The sequence below is a fragment of the Phascolarctos cinereus genome, unplaced genomic scaffold, assembly GCF_003287225.1.
Source record: "Phascolarctos cinereus isolate Bilbo 61053 unplaced genomic scaffold, phaCin_HiC Scaffold_4;HRSCAF=312, whole genome shotgun sequence".
NCBI classification, from domain to species: domain Eukaryota; kingdom Metazoa; phylum Chordata; class Mammalia; order Diprotodontia; family Phascolarctidae; genus Phascolarctos; species Phascolarctos cinereus.
Window position 1 is genome coordinate 135088530 of NW_027555847.1, and position 18124 is coordinate 135106653.

Here is an 18124-nt window from a genome sequence, read left to right on the forward strand (position 1 = left end):
CAGCAAGCTTTTACTAGGCATCTGCTATGTGCCAAGCACTGTGCTAAGTGATAAAATACATAAAAAGAAAGGCAAAAGATAGTCCTGGCTCTCAAGAAGGCCCTAGTCTAATGGGGAAGCAACATGCCAACAGCTATGTACAAATAAGCTATATACAGGAGAAACAGAAAATAATTAACAGAAGGAAGTCACCAGAATTGAGAGGGACTGGGGAAAGCTTCCTTTAGAAGGTGAGATTTTAGTTGGGACTTGAAGGAAGCCAGGGAGGCCAGAACACAGAGATGATAAGGAAGAACCAGGCATGGCAGATAGTGAAAAGCGTCCACTGGGAATGACATCAGGGTGGCCAGTTTCACTGGATCACAGAGTACGTAGCAAGGGGTAAGATGTAAGATGAGAAAGGTAAGAAGGGGCCAAGGTGTCCAAGCCAAGGGGCTTTGAACTCCCAACAGAGACTTTTATATTTGATTCTAGAGGTGATAGGGAGCCAGTGGAATTTACTGACTAGGAGGTGACATGATCAGGCCTGACTTAAGGAAGATCCGTTTGAATGGAGGATGGGGGGAGTGGGGAGAGACTTGAGGCAGAGCGAGCACAAGGCTATTACAACAGTCCAGGCATGAGGTGAGAAGAGCCTGTATCTCCTCCAGATGTGAGAAGGGGCTGTATGCAAATGCCAAATGTTATTTATACTATAGGAAACTTGGTGCCGCAGAAACTTTTTGAACAGGGGAATGATTTGGTCAGAAACAAAGGGCATTGATCCAGCGTTGCAGCTGCAAACAATTTCAATTTTCTGAATGACACTTCCCCCAGAAAAAACTAAGGGGTAATGGAATTAGTAAAACACCTTCCACGTGAAGCTTTTTTTTGATCCACAGAGTTAGCTGCTAATAGCATCCTGCCTCCCCTCTCAGAATTATCTTGTATATAATGACATGTGTGTGTTGTCTCCTCCAATAAAACCCAAGGGAGGACCGTTTCCTTTTTGTCCCTATATCTTCAGGCCCTAATACACTACTAGGCACACAAGTGCTTAATAAATGCTTGCTGATTGTTGGGCTTGGGCTCACTTTACACTACAGAGAACTGAATCAGAAGTCTATCTCCCTACCCTCCCTCCCCAGACCCTAAGGTGAATATCTGGCGCTGCTAATTCTGAAATCTTGGAGTTTGGGCCAGCCAGATTCCCACCCTACCCCCATCCCCTCCATTATTCCAGACTTCTCCCTGAAGAGGACAAATTTCAGGGTCTCACCTCTTCTCTCCCGACTCCCAACCAATCTTCTCAGAGTCACAATGGAGCACCTGCTTCCTCTAGCAGGGGCTGCCCAGACCTGGGGAAGCCCTGAACTATCTTCCCACAGTGTCCTAGAGCAACAGACTGACTCATCCTCTCACTGTGGCTAGTCCTGGCACGTTGCCCCCTCTTTACTTCTGTCTTTCAGCAGAAAACCCTTCTAGTTTTTCAAGGGTCAGCTCAGAAGCTATAATTCTTCCCTGCTCCTCCCAGCTAATGCTGCTCTCTTTCTCTCTCCAAATAGTTATCTTTCCTTTTCATCCATCATCTCTTACATCACAGCATCCCACCTCCACCCCAACTCCCGATTCTCCTTGGGATAATATAACCTCTTTGAGGGCAAACACTGGCATTGTTTTGTGTCCCCAGCACCTGGCATGGTGCCTTTCACTTTGTAGTGACTTAATAAATGACTGTTAAATTGAATTGAGCCCTTTCCCACAGTGCTTTGGGGACTGTCTCTTTCCAGTCTCTGAGCTCACTTCCTGTAGTTCTGGGGCAAAGGACTCATGAGACTGTTCTATCCTAGACACTTCTCTTTCTCTGTCTCGGTCTCTCTTTCTGTCTTTGTCCTTTCTCTCCCTCTCTTCCTCTCTCTCTGTCTCTGTCACTCTCATCTCTCTGTCTCTATTTCTTTCTCTCTCTCCCCATTTCCCTCTTTCTGACTCCCTCTCTGTGTCTGTCTGTCTGCCTTCCCCTTCCTTCATCTGTCCTTGTCTGCCTCTGTCTAACTCATCAGCTCCCAGGGGTTCAATTATCATCTCTATGTAGATGACTCCCAATCTATACACACAACCAAGACTTAATCTCTCTCCTGAGCTCCAGTCCCAAATCACCAACTGTCTTCTGGGCATCTCCACCTGGATATCCCCTTGGTATTTCCAACTAATTATGTTAAAAACTGAACTCAGATTAAATGAGATAAAACCCCTGGCCCCTTAAGCCCATCCCTCCTCCAAAGTTCCCTATTTCTGTTGAGGGCCACCCTCAACATTTAAGGTTCATTACCTTAGAGCCAGCTTCGCTTTAACTTTTCCCTTGCCCTCATACTCAGTCAGTTGCCAAGTCTTGTTAATTCCACCTCCACAACATTTCCTGAATCTGTTTCCTTCTTTCCACTTGGCCTCTAGTCCTAAGAGGCTCTACCCTAGTTCAGATCCTCATTAATTCTCATCTAACCTATGGCAAAAGTCTGCACAATGATCTTTCTGCTTTCAGCCTCCCTCTTCTATCCATCTTCCAAATGGTGGTCAAATTGATACTACTATAACACAGATCTAACCATGTCACTCCCCTACTCTAGAATCTTCAGTGGCTCCCTATTGCCTCTAGGATAAAATACATAATACTTGGCCTGACATTTACAACCTCTATTCCTGGATTCCTATCTACCTTTCCAGGGTGATTTTACTCCACCCTTTCCAACTCTTTGCTCCAGACAAAGTGGTCCACAAGCTGTTCCCCATATGTGTTATTCCATGCTCAGTCTCCTTTGCACAGCCGCACCCCCTCCCCAAGCCTCCAATTCCTCCCCTCTTTACCTCTGCCTCCTAAAATCCTGGCTTCCTTCAAGCCTGCCCTCAAGTACTACTTCCTATATAGGGCTTTCTGGATCCCTCAGTGATTAAGTGTTCTTTCCCTCCTAAAATTACTTTGTATATAACTTTATTTATGCACATATTGCAATCCCCCTCCCCTATACTCCTTGAAAGCTGGGAATGTTTTTATTTTTGTCTTTGTATCCCCAGTGCCTAGCATAAAACCAGGGCATAATAACTGGTAATTGAGCTGCATGGAATTCCCATAGTGCTCCAGGGCCCCTTCTTGTAGTGACCTAAGACCAAGGTTCTTCTTCAATCCTACTCCTCCAATGCTCAAGGACCTTGGGTCGAGGTATCTCCACGATGGTTTAGTTCATCCTCTCTCCCAGTCCCCAGCCCCATTCCAGTGACAATAGAGTCCCAGAGAGACACCTATGTCTTTGCTTTGCTCTTAGGGACCATGGACGGTGGGCTCTGGGTGGGTCCCTAGGAGGGAGGCTCTCACAGAGTGACAATACTGTTTTCCTTCCAAATACAGAAATACTAAGTCTTCCTCCTCCCTCACTAAAACAGTAGACTCAAGTTCTCAATGCCGACCCAACCCCAATAGAGATCCCTTCTCAACACAGAAATAAGGAAGTACCAATACAGACACAGAGTGGCCCCTTCCCTAAACAGATCCTCCTCTCTCCTGAATGAAATTCCCCCTCCCTATCATCAACACGTTGTCCCTCCTCAAACCTCACCCCAGCCTTCCCTGTTCACAGCCTCCCATCTCCCTCAAACCCTTCTGCCCTAGACAGGCCCCACTCTTGCCTTTTCCCCCCACACTTCCTTTCCAAACCCCCATCTGCGGATAGCCTTGCTTCGCTGAAGCCAGAAGGCTCGGGGAGGAGGGGTTCTCTTTAGCAGTTTCTTGGTCTTTCTCTTATCCAAGGGAGTGAATGCAGATACCTCCCAGGCCAGAGGGGCTGGTGGGAGCCTCACCTGCTGCTCCCAGCTCTCCCACGGGTGTTTCAAGAGGAATGGGAAAGAATGAGACCTCTGCACTCTTCCCTCCACACCCCATCCATTGCCACAAGTCAGCCCCCATTTCAACCCAACCCTGTTTTACACAAGAGCCTCGCCCTAGGAAGACCCGATCCCAGTGCCTGGAAGGTACTGAAGGTTGGGCTGCTGCTGACTCGGGCGGGCACCTCTCCAAAGTTACCGTGTGGAGGGGTAGGACTGGCAGAGCCCGGGAGGTACTAACCTAGACTGTGTCAGCACCTAGAGAGTCCTCACCTCACCTTTCCTACATTCTTCTTTCATATCTCCTGGCCTGCGTATCTTCCTAGTTCCCCTCCCCAGGTCCTCCCCTTCCACGTTCCCTAACACAGGTGTTCCCCAGTGTTCCTCACCCCTGGCCATGGCATTTGTTCAGATGCCACCTTCTAAGTCCTCTGGCATGGGTGTAGTCTTCCAATGTTCCCACCCCAAGTACCCTTGCATGGGTGTCTCCCAGTATGAGCCCCCTTTCCATGCCCCTGGCATGGGTGTCTCCCAATGTCCTCCGCCTCCAAGCATGGGTGCCTCCCCGTGTCTTCTCCCTCTAAGCTTCTTGCATGGGTGTTTCCCCATTTCCTCCCCCTCCAAACCCTTGGCATGGGTGTCTTCCCCAGGACCCCCAGCCCTTAAAGTCCCCAGCCTTGCCCCAGCCTCGGGCCTCAGGCGCTCACCTCTGGCGCACACTGTCAGCCACAGGAGCTCAAGCACTTGCGCCCCCAGCTCGCACATATCCAAGCCCAGCATGGTGCCGGCTCCCGGGGCCCCCGCCCGCCTGCCGGCCGCTCCCTCTCCGCCGCCGCCTCCTCCTCCTCCTCCTCCTCCTTCTCCTCCTTCTCAGAAGCAGCAGCAGCAGCAGGAGCGGCAGCAGGGGAGGCCCATGGACCGACCCTTGGGTCTGTCTGCCCGGCCGGCGCTGAAGCCTGAGATGCTGAGCTCTGAGCTCCCAGCTCTAAGCTCGGAGGAACCGCTGCTGCTGCCGCTGCCGCCTCCGGTCCCCTCCCCGTCCCCCCCGCCCCTCCCCAGCCCCATCCCTCATTATCGGCCAGACTGCAGTGAGCTCATCACAGCGCCCCCCGCATACCAACCACAGTGGGCCTGGCGCAGCCACACACACACACACACACACACACACACACACACACACACACACACAGGGCGGGGTGCAGTCCGGGGATTCCCCCTCCCTCCCCAGCCCCAGCCTCCTTTCCAAGCCCTGCAGGCTCAGGGTGGGGGTGGAGGTGGGTGTTCCAAACAGTTATAGGGGCGTGGGGTGTGCGTCCATGCTGGTGTCCCTAGTGAATCTGTGTCAGATTGTGTTTCTTATGATTCCGGGGTTACCACTGGTGCGTCTGTGGGTGTGTCCTTATGTGTCTATCTGTAGCGGTGTCCTGGTTTGCCTGGGTCAGTGTGTATGCCATCCAGCATACGTCGATGACTGTCACTAGTGTGTCCGTCAGTGTCTGTCAGTGTGTGTGTGTGTGTGTGTGTGTGTGTGTGTGTGTGTGTGTGTGTGAATGTCATCAAGGTGTCTGTCATTCAGGAATGAAAGACCTGAATTCGTGTATATGTAGGTGGGGGTGGCGAAGGATTGAAGGGGAAGGTAAAGAGCATTGTTGCTCTGGCTCTAGGTAAAGCCCAGGGGCCCCCTCAGCCTCCTGAGTGTCTGCACTCTTCCCCAGGGCCCCGTTAGAGGCAGCCTTGGGCAGCTGGGGCCCCACACCTGTGTCCCACTCCTCTCTTCCCTGAACTGTCCCAGGGGTCTGCACCTATTGTCTAAGCGAAGGGCCTGAAGGGCCTGCCCAAGGGTTGGCCTTTTCACAGAATCTCCTGCACATCATTCACTGTGCTTAGGAACTCTTTTCTTTGCGCCCCAAGCCCACGCCCCCAAGGGCAGGGTCCCCTTCAGCCATGGCCTTTAAAGTCCAGAAACCTTTGAAGTATTGGGGTCAGCACAAGAGGGATGGGGTTCCAGAGTGCCTGGCTCAGAAAGTCAATGCTTTCCTATTTCCCACTTTAGTCTTAGCTCAACCAGAATAATAGTCACTAACTTTTATATAACAACTTAAGGTTTTGGAAGTCCTTGACATAATTACCTTATTTAATTTTCACCACAGCTCTGTGAAGTAGGTGCCATTATTATCCCCCCTTTTACAGATAAGGAAACTGAGGCTCAATGAAGTTAAGCGACTTCCCTAGGGTCATACCTGAAATAGGAATCAACCCAGGGCTTTCTGACTTCAAGTCCAGTGCTTTAGCCAGTCCATCCGAAAGTATTTATTAAATACCTACTATGTGCCAGTCCCTGTGCTAGGTTCTGGAGATACATTGGCAAAAATAGAAGTCTCTGTCCTTAAGGAGTTTACATTGTACCTACTAGTGGTCTCTTCCTCTTCTAAATGACTATGGTACCTTGTTCTTTCCTTTTTAATCCTTCTTTTTCTCTCCTTCAACAAAGCAAATCAACACCCATTTATTAAACACCTGCTTTCTCTTCTCTGCTGCCCTTCCTTTCTCCTACATCTTCTCCCTTCCTTCCTTCTGCTTTTCCCTTCTTCCTATTTCCCTCATGTGTTTTCCCACCTCATTCTTTTCCTCTCTATCAGACTTTCTGTCCTCAGACTTCTTTCTCTCATCTAGATCTCCTCAGGCTCCCTTCCCCTATGCCCCACCCTTTCTATTCCTTCCTTCTCTCTCTTCTCCCTTTCCCCATTTTACTTTAACTCTATCATTCCTCCCTCCCTTTTCTCACTCCTGCCCCTACCTCCAAGAGGTTGGAGACCTCAGATCCAAGGCCCCCTAAGAGGGTCAACTATGGGTCCCCAAATCCTCATCCCTTGGATGAGACTTCCCCAAGCCTGAGGGAAATGTGGTGTGGGGCCAAAAAGGCAGGAGAAGTGGTATTCACACACACCTGAGTTTCACTCCCAGCTTGGCCACTGTGTGACTTGGGTCAAATAACTCCCTCCTTCAGGGCTTCAACTTCCACATCAGTAAAAAGAAGGTGAGGAGAGAATTTGTCCTTTCTGACTGTAACATGCAGTGGAATCAGAATCCCTCATCACCCCTAATCTCTACATGGTCTCCATAGAGCCGGAAGAGGGCTTTATCCAGTGTCAACACTCCCATTGGAAAGATCAAAAAAGCAAGTTCCATTGACTGAAAGGTCCCCTTGAGGCACTGGGCCACCCTAAGCTAAGAACCACTATGCAGCTATTTTCCAGATCTCTATTTCCAGCCTAACCTCTTTCCTAAGATCCAGAACCACATCTCAGACTGAATTCTGAACTGCAGGATGGTAGCCCTTCAAACTCAGCAATGCCAAACCCATCATTCTTTCCCCCTCCAAATTTCCCTACCTCTCTTGAAGGCACCATCCACCCTCCTAGTCACCCAAGACTGGAGTTTCAGAATCACTTTTCTCCCTCCCCTCTCTCACCCTCTGTGTCCAAAGTCCTAGTGTATGTTCCCTCATCTTCACTCAAATGGACACTCCCCTACCTCAGATCCTCTGGCCTATCCCATAATAGCTATCTAGTAAAACAGCTTCCTCGTTGGCCAGCTTGCCTACTTTCTATCCCAGGGGTTGGGAACCTGCAGCCTCAAGGCCACACGTGGCTGTCTAGGTCCTTAAGTGAGGCTCTTTGAGTGAATCCAAACTTCACAGACAAATCCTGTAAATCTTGGACCCAGTCAAAAGGCCACACCCAAGGACCTAGAAGGCCACGTTCGGCCTTGAGGCTGCAGATTCCCCACCCAATTCCTTCTCCCTTCTACTATAAGATCCCAGATCTACAGCTGAAGCTGGAAAGGATCCCTGGTCCTTACACACTCCTCTCTCCCTATTACCGCAGTCTAGGATCAAATAGAAAATCAATTGTTTGGCTTTTAAAGCTCTCCATAGCTTCATCCCTTCCTATCCTTCCTCTAGTCTTCTTACACCTTAATGCCCTCCACATCCTGTAACACTGGCCTTCTGGTCATTCCTCACATAGGACACTCCATCTCCAGACACTGGGCATTAGCACTGGCTGTGGCCCATGTCTGGAACTCCCTCTACTTCATCTCTACCTTCCGGCTTCTTTCAAATCTCAACTTAAATCCCACCTTCTGCAGGAAGCCTTTCCCAGTCCTCCTTAATCCTGGTGCCTTCCCTCTGAGATCGCCTCCACTTTATCCTGTCTATACCTAGTTTGTATATAGTTGTTTGCCTGTTGTCTCCCCCATTAGAGCTCCCTGAGAGCAGAGACTGTCTTTTGCCTTTCTTTGTATCCTGATTGCTAACGAAGCACAATGCCTGGCACATAGCAGGCAATAAATGCTCGCTGACTTGACCTGACGTGTACAAGTTATTACTAGGATTTTTTGCACTCATGGCAAGTACTACAAAACATTCCCAGAAAGCAAACCACTTCATGGTGGAGACATCAGCTTGAGACTGAGGCTCAGGAAAATAGAGATGGGATGAGGAGGAGAGAGGCTCTCAACCTAGGTGCCAACAAGTAGCTTTCTATTTTAACTAACTATTCCTGCTGAAAGCAAGGATTCGCAGCCCCCTCCCCCTAAATTCCAGAAGCCTGTGTCAAAGCCTGTAGTGCACACCCTAGTTATTGCTGTACATAAGGGGTGAGGGAGAGGTAGTCTCCAGCATGAGCCCCTGAGTCAGGGCAAGGGTAGTTCCAGACTTTGGGTTTGAGGTCTCCAGGTTTTATAGGCTCTTTCACAGGGCAGCAGCCTTAGGGCTAAAAGGGTTCTTGGAATTCAACCCCCTCCTTGTTCAGATGAGGAATGGGGATTAAGTGCCTCCTATGTGCCAATCACAGTGCTAATTGATGGGGATACAAAGAAAGGCAAAAAAAAAATTGTGGTCATCTTTTGTATAACAGACATTTGGTAAGAAGTCAAGACTCTGAACATAAACTTGGCTTGCCCTTTCCGGTTGTTTTGGTCCTGATTGGCTCAGGGTCAATGTAAATACCAATTATTTCTGTTTTGGCCACAAACCCTAAGGGTCTTCCCCTCCCAGATTTATTTTATTTTTTTTAAATTAGGTAAAAAGGCCATTCTCTGCCTCATTTCTTACCTAGCCTTAATCACTGAATGGGTGCTACCTCAGTCAAATTGAGACTTGTTAGCTTACAATGGCCAAGGTCTCCCACTGCGTCCAGGGCCATCTCCAGTCTTCCTGATCTATATCTTGCCATTGGACCCAGATGACTCCAGAGGAGGTGAGGCTGGTGACTTTGCACAGCCCTTCCTCACTTAAATCCACACTTTCATGTCATGGTATCACCTCCCTGATGTCATGGTTCTCTTTGAGAAAGGACAGACAACAGCAATGATAACAGCCTTCCAGGTCTACCTCTTGTCTCCTTTCCCGCACTCCCTTCCATCCCTTCCATCACTGCCGCCATGCCGAGGCCTCTCCTCCTCTCCTTACTTTTGAGAGGTAGTTCAGCATAACACAAAGATCACTGACCTTGCAGGTCCGAGACCTGGGTTCCAGTTCTGGCTGCAATACTGAGTCATTATATGAATTTAGACAAGGAGCTTCACTACTAAACCTCAATTTCCTCATCTGTAAAACAGGAGGGATAATATTGATATTAGCTATTTCCTATGGTATATTGTGAGGAAAACAAAACTAACTACAAGAACTTGAGTTGAGGCCTAGAGGACTAGGGTATGGGTGTGGGGAGCTCAGGGCAGGGCACGGGGCCCTCGGTAAGTGCGTGGGGAAGGTGCTCTAGCCAGGGGAATCCAAGCCCAGGAGGGAGAGTCGTTAGGTCCCGTTTCCTGTATGACACAGCCCCTCCCGATGACTCAGAGGCTTTGGAATGTGTGAGGAGGGACCCGGCTTGGAAGTGGTGGGGGAGGGAGGTGTCTCATACTTCTAGCCAGTCACCTGAGACCTGGATTGGAAGCCAGAGACAAGGCAAGAAGTGAGATCTCTCCAGGTCCCTCCCAGCCCCCAAACTTAGGCCAACCAGATCAGCAACTCACCCAAAATGGGTTTTTGTGGGGATGGGTATGAGATGAGGTGAGGAGAAAAATGAGGTAAGGGAAGGTGGAGGGAGAATGGGAGGGGAGAAGAGGAGAGGAAGGAGATGGGCAGAAGGAGGAGGAAAATGGAAGACGATAATTCAGCCCTATAAAGACGCCACCAGTCACTAGATAAATCCAACTCTGAGGGGGAGGGTGTAAGACAGAGAATGCATTCAGCAACTTTATGGTCTGATGCCTGATTTTCCTCAGGGCTCAGCCTAATTTCTTTAATGCTCCTGTGGGTGAGTAATTCCAGTGGTTCCTGTAATCAGCCACTACAAGGAGGAGTATCTCCAGAGAACTGTCTCTGAGTTCCTATGCATACTAGGTTGCTGAGTCAGGAGTAGGGGTGGGATGGATAATAGGAAAGGGGGGGAAATAGGATAAGTAGGGAAAAGTGGACAACAAAAATCCACAGATATTCTGAAATAGTTATTTCAACTCATAGTTTCTCTGTCCTCCCCACCCAGCTTTTAATCAGAGAGAACTGGTCACAAGAAACCAAGCCCAAATTCTGGTTTTCCTCTGGGAATGGACCCCAAATATAGGAGATGAGGAGAAGGAGGTACAGTAACCATAGGTTCTGCATAACTCAGAATCTGTTTCAAGACCTGGAGGCCTGGAGGCTGTATCATGGAGGTGAGTTGGCCTCTTCAGTCCTCCCTGGTGTCACAGAATGCCTATAAATATTGCACACACTGGGACATGCCAAAGAAGTTTTAATTGTACCTGAATAAATTTAGTCTCTGCACATCAGGTAAACTCAAGCACATCTAATTATAACCTAACACCACCCATGGATGATGGAGCCCAGACTGGGAAGGAGATGGGTCTGGGGTTAATATGAAAAAGAAAGACCAGCCATCACCCACCCACTTCAATTGATTCTAGTGGAACAACCACATGGCTATGAGCTTGCTAGTTTAAGGTCTTATGAGATAAGAAGGACAAATATTTTTATCCCTAGCTTATGGATGAAGAAACTGAGGCTCAGAGACATTAAATAACTCACCCAAGGTCACACAGCTAGTAGACCAAGTGGCAGACCAAGGACCTTAGGGATTTGAATGGAGGGTGTCTGACTCCTAGCGCTTACTTTTTCTGCTCTGCCACATTAGATAAGCTGAGTCATTAGAACTCCCTCCCTCTTGCAGATGTATTCAGGCATCTCCAATAAGGAATGGCATGGCATGCCTGTGTCCTCCACCCACCTGTGGAGGGAACTTGGAGTACCTGCAAGCAAGCAGTTCTCTGTAAGTACACACACATGGGTATACAACTGAGGCATACGGATGCACGTAATTCTGACATCCTTTGCTTGATGCAAAGCCATCACTAGGAATTTTTTTTTAACTGGGCAAAAATAGTTGTGTTGGTGGTTGGGAGGTTGCCTGCATGAAGGATAATTCAACCATAGGAGTAGTCACTCTAGGAAGGAGAGAGAGGTGCTATGGGGGTTGGGAGAGGAAGATGAGCCCAATAAAGGGGGCCATGCTACCCTAGGAGTGAGGGTGGCTGCCTGGTGTGGGCAAGCAGAAGATGATGGGCAGGGACAGTGGCCCCTGTGGGGAAGAAGAACCTTTTAGTTCTATGTTCTATATCCTAAGGTCACTTTCAGTTCTTAGCATTCTATGTTCTCTTTTTATCTCCAACAATGGAGTAGTCAAAGGGAATCTCAGTCATGACTTAACTGAGAAGACAGGCTGATAGATGCTCCCAGGGCCACTGGCCAGTAAGGAGGGATTCCTCCAAGAGCAAAGGGATAGCTTTAGATTAAGGATACTTGATGTACAGAACCAGAAAGTAGAAGATTTCTTCAACTAACTCAGTTATGTGATCATAAGCATCTTTTCTTCTTTCTCTCTCTCTCTCTCTCTCTCTCTCTCTCTCTCTCTCTCTCTCTCTCTCTCTGTTTCCTCCTTGGTAAAATGAGGGAGTGTCTAACTGAGCTTCCAGATTTGAAATATGAGTTTATGATTGAAAGGAGGGATACTCTAGCGACCCTGAGGGGACAGAATACAGCCCCTTATTCTAGTAAGCCTCCCTGCCTCACTCCAGACAGATAAATGAATGCTACTTTGCCTCTTGGACAGATGGCTCAGAAGGGGCCAGACCAGGCTCCCAAGGAGGCAGGGCTCCCATGAAGACATGAGATTGGAGACTGGAGGAGGGAAAGAATTCTGAGGCACTAGCTCCCAGATCCTATAAAAATCAAGATGTCAGTCTGGAAAAAGTAGCTAAAGGGCAACAGAAAAGGGCTCTGACTTCCAGTCCAGAACCCTTGTTTCCTGCCCACTGACCCCTTTCACCCCAACCTGGACCACTTGCCCTGACATTCTAGGCTTCCAAACTAGGCAAAACAATGTCTAAGAATGCCCCAGGGGTCCTCTTAAGCCTAACCCCATTCCTGCTTTGAACCTGGGTTGGGCCTGGACTAGGAGAGGGTTGGGTCCATGGATTCCTAGGTGTGGGAGGGGGAAGGATGTTTTATTTCTGACTCTTCTGGCTTCCAGTGATCCAGCCTTCAGCTAGCTCACTTAGACCATTGCCTCTCCTGAGCCCTTTGGGCTCCTTCTTCTCCAAGACTAAGGTTCCCTAAGCTTCCTGAAAGGGGCAAAGCAGGGGGAAGGAGGAATGGTGGCAGGAATAGGGAAGTAAGAATCTGACTGTCAAACTTAGCAGCCTGAATAAACCAGACAGAAGAGGCGTAGGGTGGGAGATAGGTCTTCTCTAGGCATAATATTAACTCTATGACATTTCTTTAGCAATTTACCATTTACCAGGCACTTCCTCCATACAATAATCCAGTGAGAGAGGGTAAAAGGTTTATTAGCCTCATTTTACAGATGAGGAATTGAGGCTAGGAAAAGTGAAGTTACTTGCCAAATGGCCCACAGCTAGCAAGCAGGAAGAGAAAAAGAGAAAGGTGGGGAGGAAGCTGGGGAGGAGGCCATTGGGGAAAGGGCCAATGGTCTCCCAAGTTCAACTGGCAGGGGGTGGTGGTGGGGGAGAGATTCCAAGAGATGAAGGGAAGATAGAGGGTCTGGGAGCTCTGGGTCCCAGGGGGAGGGCATAGGTCACTGCAGAAAAACAACTCCCCACATGTCCAAGACCAGAGCACCTCCTGTCCCAGGACTCCTCTGGGAGGAGGAGGGGGCAGGGCAGGTTAGTTCTGAATGGTTTGGAAAGGGTACAGGGATTGGGTGTGTGTGTGTGGAAGGTGGGGTGATGATGTCTCACCCCTTCTACTCCTATTAGATGGGGAACTGGGTAAAAGTAGGTCAACTCTGATGGCTCCACCTACACCCCTCCCCAGCAGGAATCTGGAAAAAGTCTTGCCCTAGAAGCCAGACTTTGAGACCTTCCAACCACTTTCCCCCCTCCCTTCTCTTCTACCTCAAGCCCAGTACAAAGGGGGCTCTGTGACTGCATTCGCCCCAACTAGGCAAGGACAGCTTGCCCACACAGAGCACACCCAACATATACTGTGCCATGCACGCTAGGGCGCCCAACTCCAGTCCCTCCCACGGTTACACACACGTCTGCTCACCGCTCAGTCCACACACAATCACAGTTACAACCTGTCTCATGCTCACAATCACAAATACTCTAACGCCTACCAAGGAGACAAAAAGTCACACAAACTAGCACAGAGACTCTCAGCCCCACCGTATCACACTGTTACACAATCAGTGACACAGTCACTAACATACACCTTCTCCCTCCCAGTCCCAACGGTACTCCCATGGATACACACATACCAACCATCCCTCACATCGTCTAACAGGCTGTCACACCCAGGCTGGCTGGCACTCCGTCTAGAGGTTTACAAAGTTGCACGCTCAGTTCCGCTCCCGCTCACATTCACCCCTCCCTCTCGCGGTTTGTCTCCCCCTGCTCCTGTCCCCCGGCAGCTCCCCCGCCGCTCGGGGTCCTCACCGTTGGGTCGGTCTGGCCAAGTTCGCAGCCGCCGCAGGTTCAAGTTCGCAGTCGCCGCCGCAGCCCCAGCCTCGCAGTGTAGGGCGGTGGCCCAGGGGCTGAGCGGGACCCAGGGGCGGGCGGGCGGAACCCACGGTCCAGGAAGCAGGGAGTTTCTCATTCTTCAGCCAATAAGCCTCCAGTCCCCGCTCAGCTCTGGCTGACCAGGGCTATCCAGGGCTGGCCTCTTCGATTCTTCATCCCTTCATGAAACCCCAATTCCCCTCACTGAGCCCCGCTATCTCCTTCGCCAAGCCTCTATTGACCCCATCTAAGGCTCTGGCCCCTCATTAAGCCTCTTTCCCTATCACGGTGCCCCCAGTCCTCCTGACTGCGCCCTCATTACCTTCACTATGCCCCTAACCTTGACTGATACCTCACCCCCAGTCATTGAGCTCTTATTCAGTCACGGTCCCTTTCACTTAGCCTCCAAAATTGTAGCTGTTGCGTCATTTCAGGGGGTTTTCTCGGCAAAGGTGCTGGAGTAGTTTGCCATTTCCTTCTCCAGCTCATTTTACAGATGAGGAAACTGAGGGTCATGCCAGCTAGTAAGCGTCTGAGGCTGGATTTGAACTCAAGAAGATGAATCTTCCTGCGTCCAGGCCCGGTGCTCTATCCACTTTGCCACCTAAGGGCCTCTTTACTGAGCCCTCATTCCCCTCAGATGCTTTATACTCCCTTTCCTAACTAAGCCCTTATCTCTTCATTGAGCCTGCATTTTCTTATTAAGCAAGCAAGCCCCTGTCATCATCGCTGAACTTTCATACCTTTCCTCATGAAAAATCTGCTCTCACTCAGCCCCCATCCCTTCCCTGAACTCTCCATTTCCAGGGGACTTCTCTTTCCGCTGACTCAGTCTTGTTTATGTCACTAAGGCATTTCCATCCCCCTCACTGAGCCCCTTCGTTCTTCACTAAGCCCTCGTGCCTCTACACACCCCTACTGACTCAGCCTCTGTCCTCAGCTCAGGGTACACCTTCTGCAAAGCCCTCTCTGACCTCTGTGAATCCAGCCGGGAAATGAATTGTCACAGAGGGATATCCCTGTACAGGGCCACACCCCTCCCCCCCATGTAACTCCTACAGGCCACTCATGTACCTGTCCAAGCCTGGAATTAAGGCCACACCCAGAGGTCCATCAAGGGACGCAGAGTTGATGTGCGTGAACTGAATGATCTCCCAGGAGTCCCTTCCTGGTTGGGGGATGGGACTGGAAACTTTGAATTCTCTGGGGACACTGGTGCCTTTTCTTTGGCTGTCACAAGAGGGCAACCTTGGTCTGCTTGCTGACTTGCAGCAGGAGAGTCCCTAGTGGGGAGGGGCAGATAAAAGGGAAGGGGAGTCATAGTAATGGACGTGCCCTCTAACCCACATATCTGAGTGGATCATTGGCAAATCCCGACCCTCCTCCCCCTGCCTTTGCCTAGCTAGGAAGTCCTTAGACTATTCCTCCAGACTGGCAGTCAGACTGCCCTAAATTTCATCTGCAGGTTTTGAAGGGGAGAGGGAGGAAGAGAGCATAAATTCTGAGACAAACAAAAGATTAATTGCATCTCAGGGATGGAAACCCAGCCAGGGCAGGGTAGGAGGACTGGGACTGGGAAGTGTCCCCTTCTCTAGAATATTCCCCCTTGATATATCCAACCTCATCCTCCATTTTCCTGCTCCTTTCCCCAATATCCTGACTCCACTACCACCCACTGAACAGCTATCACTGACAAGTAGGTAACCCAAAGAACTTTGAGAACAGCACAGCATCCACCCTCCCAGACCACTGGCCCTACTTCTAGCCTGGCCCCCCAAAGCCATAGTCCAAGCAAACCACCTTGGTGACAACTTCCTTAGCCTGCGCCATTCCTTTCCCCACCCTCCCTCACCCCCCAAGCCATAACTGCAGAAGACTTGGAAAAGTAAGTTCTTAGCCCCAAAGTCCTTATCACTGTCCAATGGTTCTGCATCAGAAATGCATATGCATAAAAATGGCATTAAAGGAAAGGTATTACCATTTCCTTGGCTGCTGCACCCTGGGGACCATGGGACCTTTCCATCTGTCTAGCAGCTGAAACCTTCCATATGTGTGGTCTCTCACCCTAATACCAGCTCCTTGAAAGCAGGGATTATTTGGATTTTTTCTCTTTGTACCCCTAAGCCTTAGAAAGTGCTTTGTACATAGTAGGTGCTTAATAAATGCTTTAACATTCACTCATTCAATTAAAAATTCACTCTATAGGAGAGCAAGAAATGGTTTACCTGTCAGATCTATGGAGAAGGGAAGAATTTATGACCAAACAAGGGATAGAGAACATTATGAAATGCAAAATGGATAATTTTTATTACATTAAATTAAAAAGGGTTTGCACAAAGTCAATGCCATCAAGATTAGAAGGAAAGCAGAAAACTGAGAAACAATTTTTACAGCCAGTGTCCCTGATAAAGACCTTACTTCTAAAATATATAGAGAGCTGAGTCAAATCTATAAGAATACAAGTTCCCTAACTGATAAATTGTCAAAGGATATGAACAGGCAATTTTCAGATGAAGAAATTAAAGGTCTCTATAGTCATATAAAAATATTCTAAATCATTATTGATTGGAGAAATGCAAATTAATACAACTCTGAGGTACCACATCATGCCTATCAGATTGGCTAACATGAAAAAAACAGGAAAATGATAAATGTTGCAGAAGATATGGGAAAACTGGAACACTAATGCATTGTTGGTGGAGTTGTGAACTGATCCCACCATTCTGGAGAACTGGCACTATGCCCAAAGGGCTATAAAAATGTGCATACCCTTTGATCCAGCAATATCACTTCTAGGTTTGTATCCTAATGAAATCATTAAAAAAAGGTGGAAAGACCCACATGTACAAAAATATCTATAGCAACTCTTTTTGTGGTGGCAAAGAATTGGAAATTGAGAGGATGCCCATCAGTTGTGGAATGGCTGAACAAGTTGTGTTATATGAATGTAATTGAGTACTATTGTTCCATAAGAAACGATGAGCAAGCAGACTTCAGAAAAACCTGGAAAGACTTACATGAACTGATGCTGAGTGAAGTGAGCAGAACCAGGAAAACATTGTACACAGTAACAGCAACATTATGGGATGACCAACTTGAATAGACTTAGCTCTTCTCAGTAATGCAATGATCTAAGACAAGTCCAAAAGAATCATGATGGAAAATGCTATCCACATCCAGCGAAAGAACTATGGGGTCTGAATGCAGATTGAAACATTACTATTTTATTTCTTTCTTGTAGTTTTCCCCTTTTGTTCCGATTCTTCTTTACAACATGACTAATGTGGAAATATGTTTAATTTGATCATACATGTATAGCCTATATCAGATTGCATGCCGTCTTGGGGAGGGGAGAGTGGAGAGAGGAAGAGAAAATTTGGAACTCAAAATCTTATAAAACTGAATATTGAAAACTAAAAATAAATTTTAAAATGTATACATAAAATAATAATTTATTCACAGAATTTGCTTTTTCTTAAATTTAGTCATAGTTGTGTCCCTTTCACTCACACTTTCACTTCCCTAATGTAGGTCTTAATTAGCCCTAAAACTAGACTAGGGCAATAGCCTCCTAAATGGTTTCTGGCCCTCCAATCTCCCCATTCCATTCATCTTACATATGTTTGCTATCTGTGTAATCTTCCTGTATATTTTTCTGATCATGTCACTTCTAAACTCAAAAATGATCAGTGGTTCCCTAGTACCTACAGCATAGACTACAAATTCCTTATCTTGGCATTCAAGGCTTTCTGAACTCTGATGCCTCATTATCTTCCCAGTCTTCTCTCTCTCTACCTCATTTATATGCAGTACTTTGTTTCAGTCTGACCAGAAGACACTGTCCATAGAACCACCCAGAGACCACTTTGTTCTCAGTGCCTGCTTCTCTGTCCCTGTCATAGACATCTAACCATCCTACAGAACCTAGCTCAAGTGTCTCCTCTTCCATGAAGCCTTCTTTGAACCCCTGACTAGCCAGAAATGATGCCATGGTACAGCGGAAAGAATACTGGAACTGAAGTCAAAAGAAATGGATTTGAATACTGGCTCTAGCTGTATGACCATGGGATCCCTTAGCGCTCTAAGCCTTAGTTTCTTCACCTGTAAAATGGGTGTAAAAACATTGACATGTAGTGGAAAGAATACTGGATTTGGACTTGGAGGATCTGAGTTCAAATCTTACCTCTTGCTC

At 48.2% G+C, this 18124-nt stretch overlaps 1 protein-coding gene across 4 annotated transcripts in view; it reads right to left on the minus strand.

Annotated features, from left to right (window-relative positions):
• The window catches only part of ARHGDIG (Rho GDP dissociation inhibitor gamma), a 30349-nt gene extending 15252 nt beyond the window's left edge, over window positions 1-15097 (minus strand). The window contains exon 1 of one of the 4 annotated variants that reach the window (XM_021006859.2): window positions 15007-15097. Coding sequence is in view for 3 of the 4 variants with exons in the window: in XM_021006856.2 (XP_020862515.1) it covers window positions 13870-14029 (160 nt within the window). In the remaining variant the exon portion in view is untranslated. Of the gene's footprint in view, window positions 1-4559; window positions 4662-13691; window positions 13772-13869; window positions 14114-15006 lie in introns of those variants that run through there. The other 3 variants (XM_021006856.2, XM_021006858.2, XM_021006857.1) reach the window with 3 other exon arrangements.
• Between the last annotated feature and the right edge of the window lie 3027 nt (window positions 15098-18124).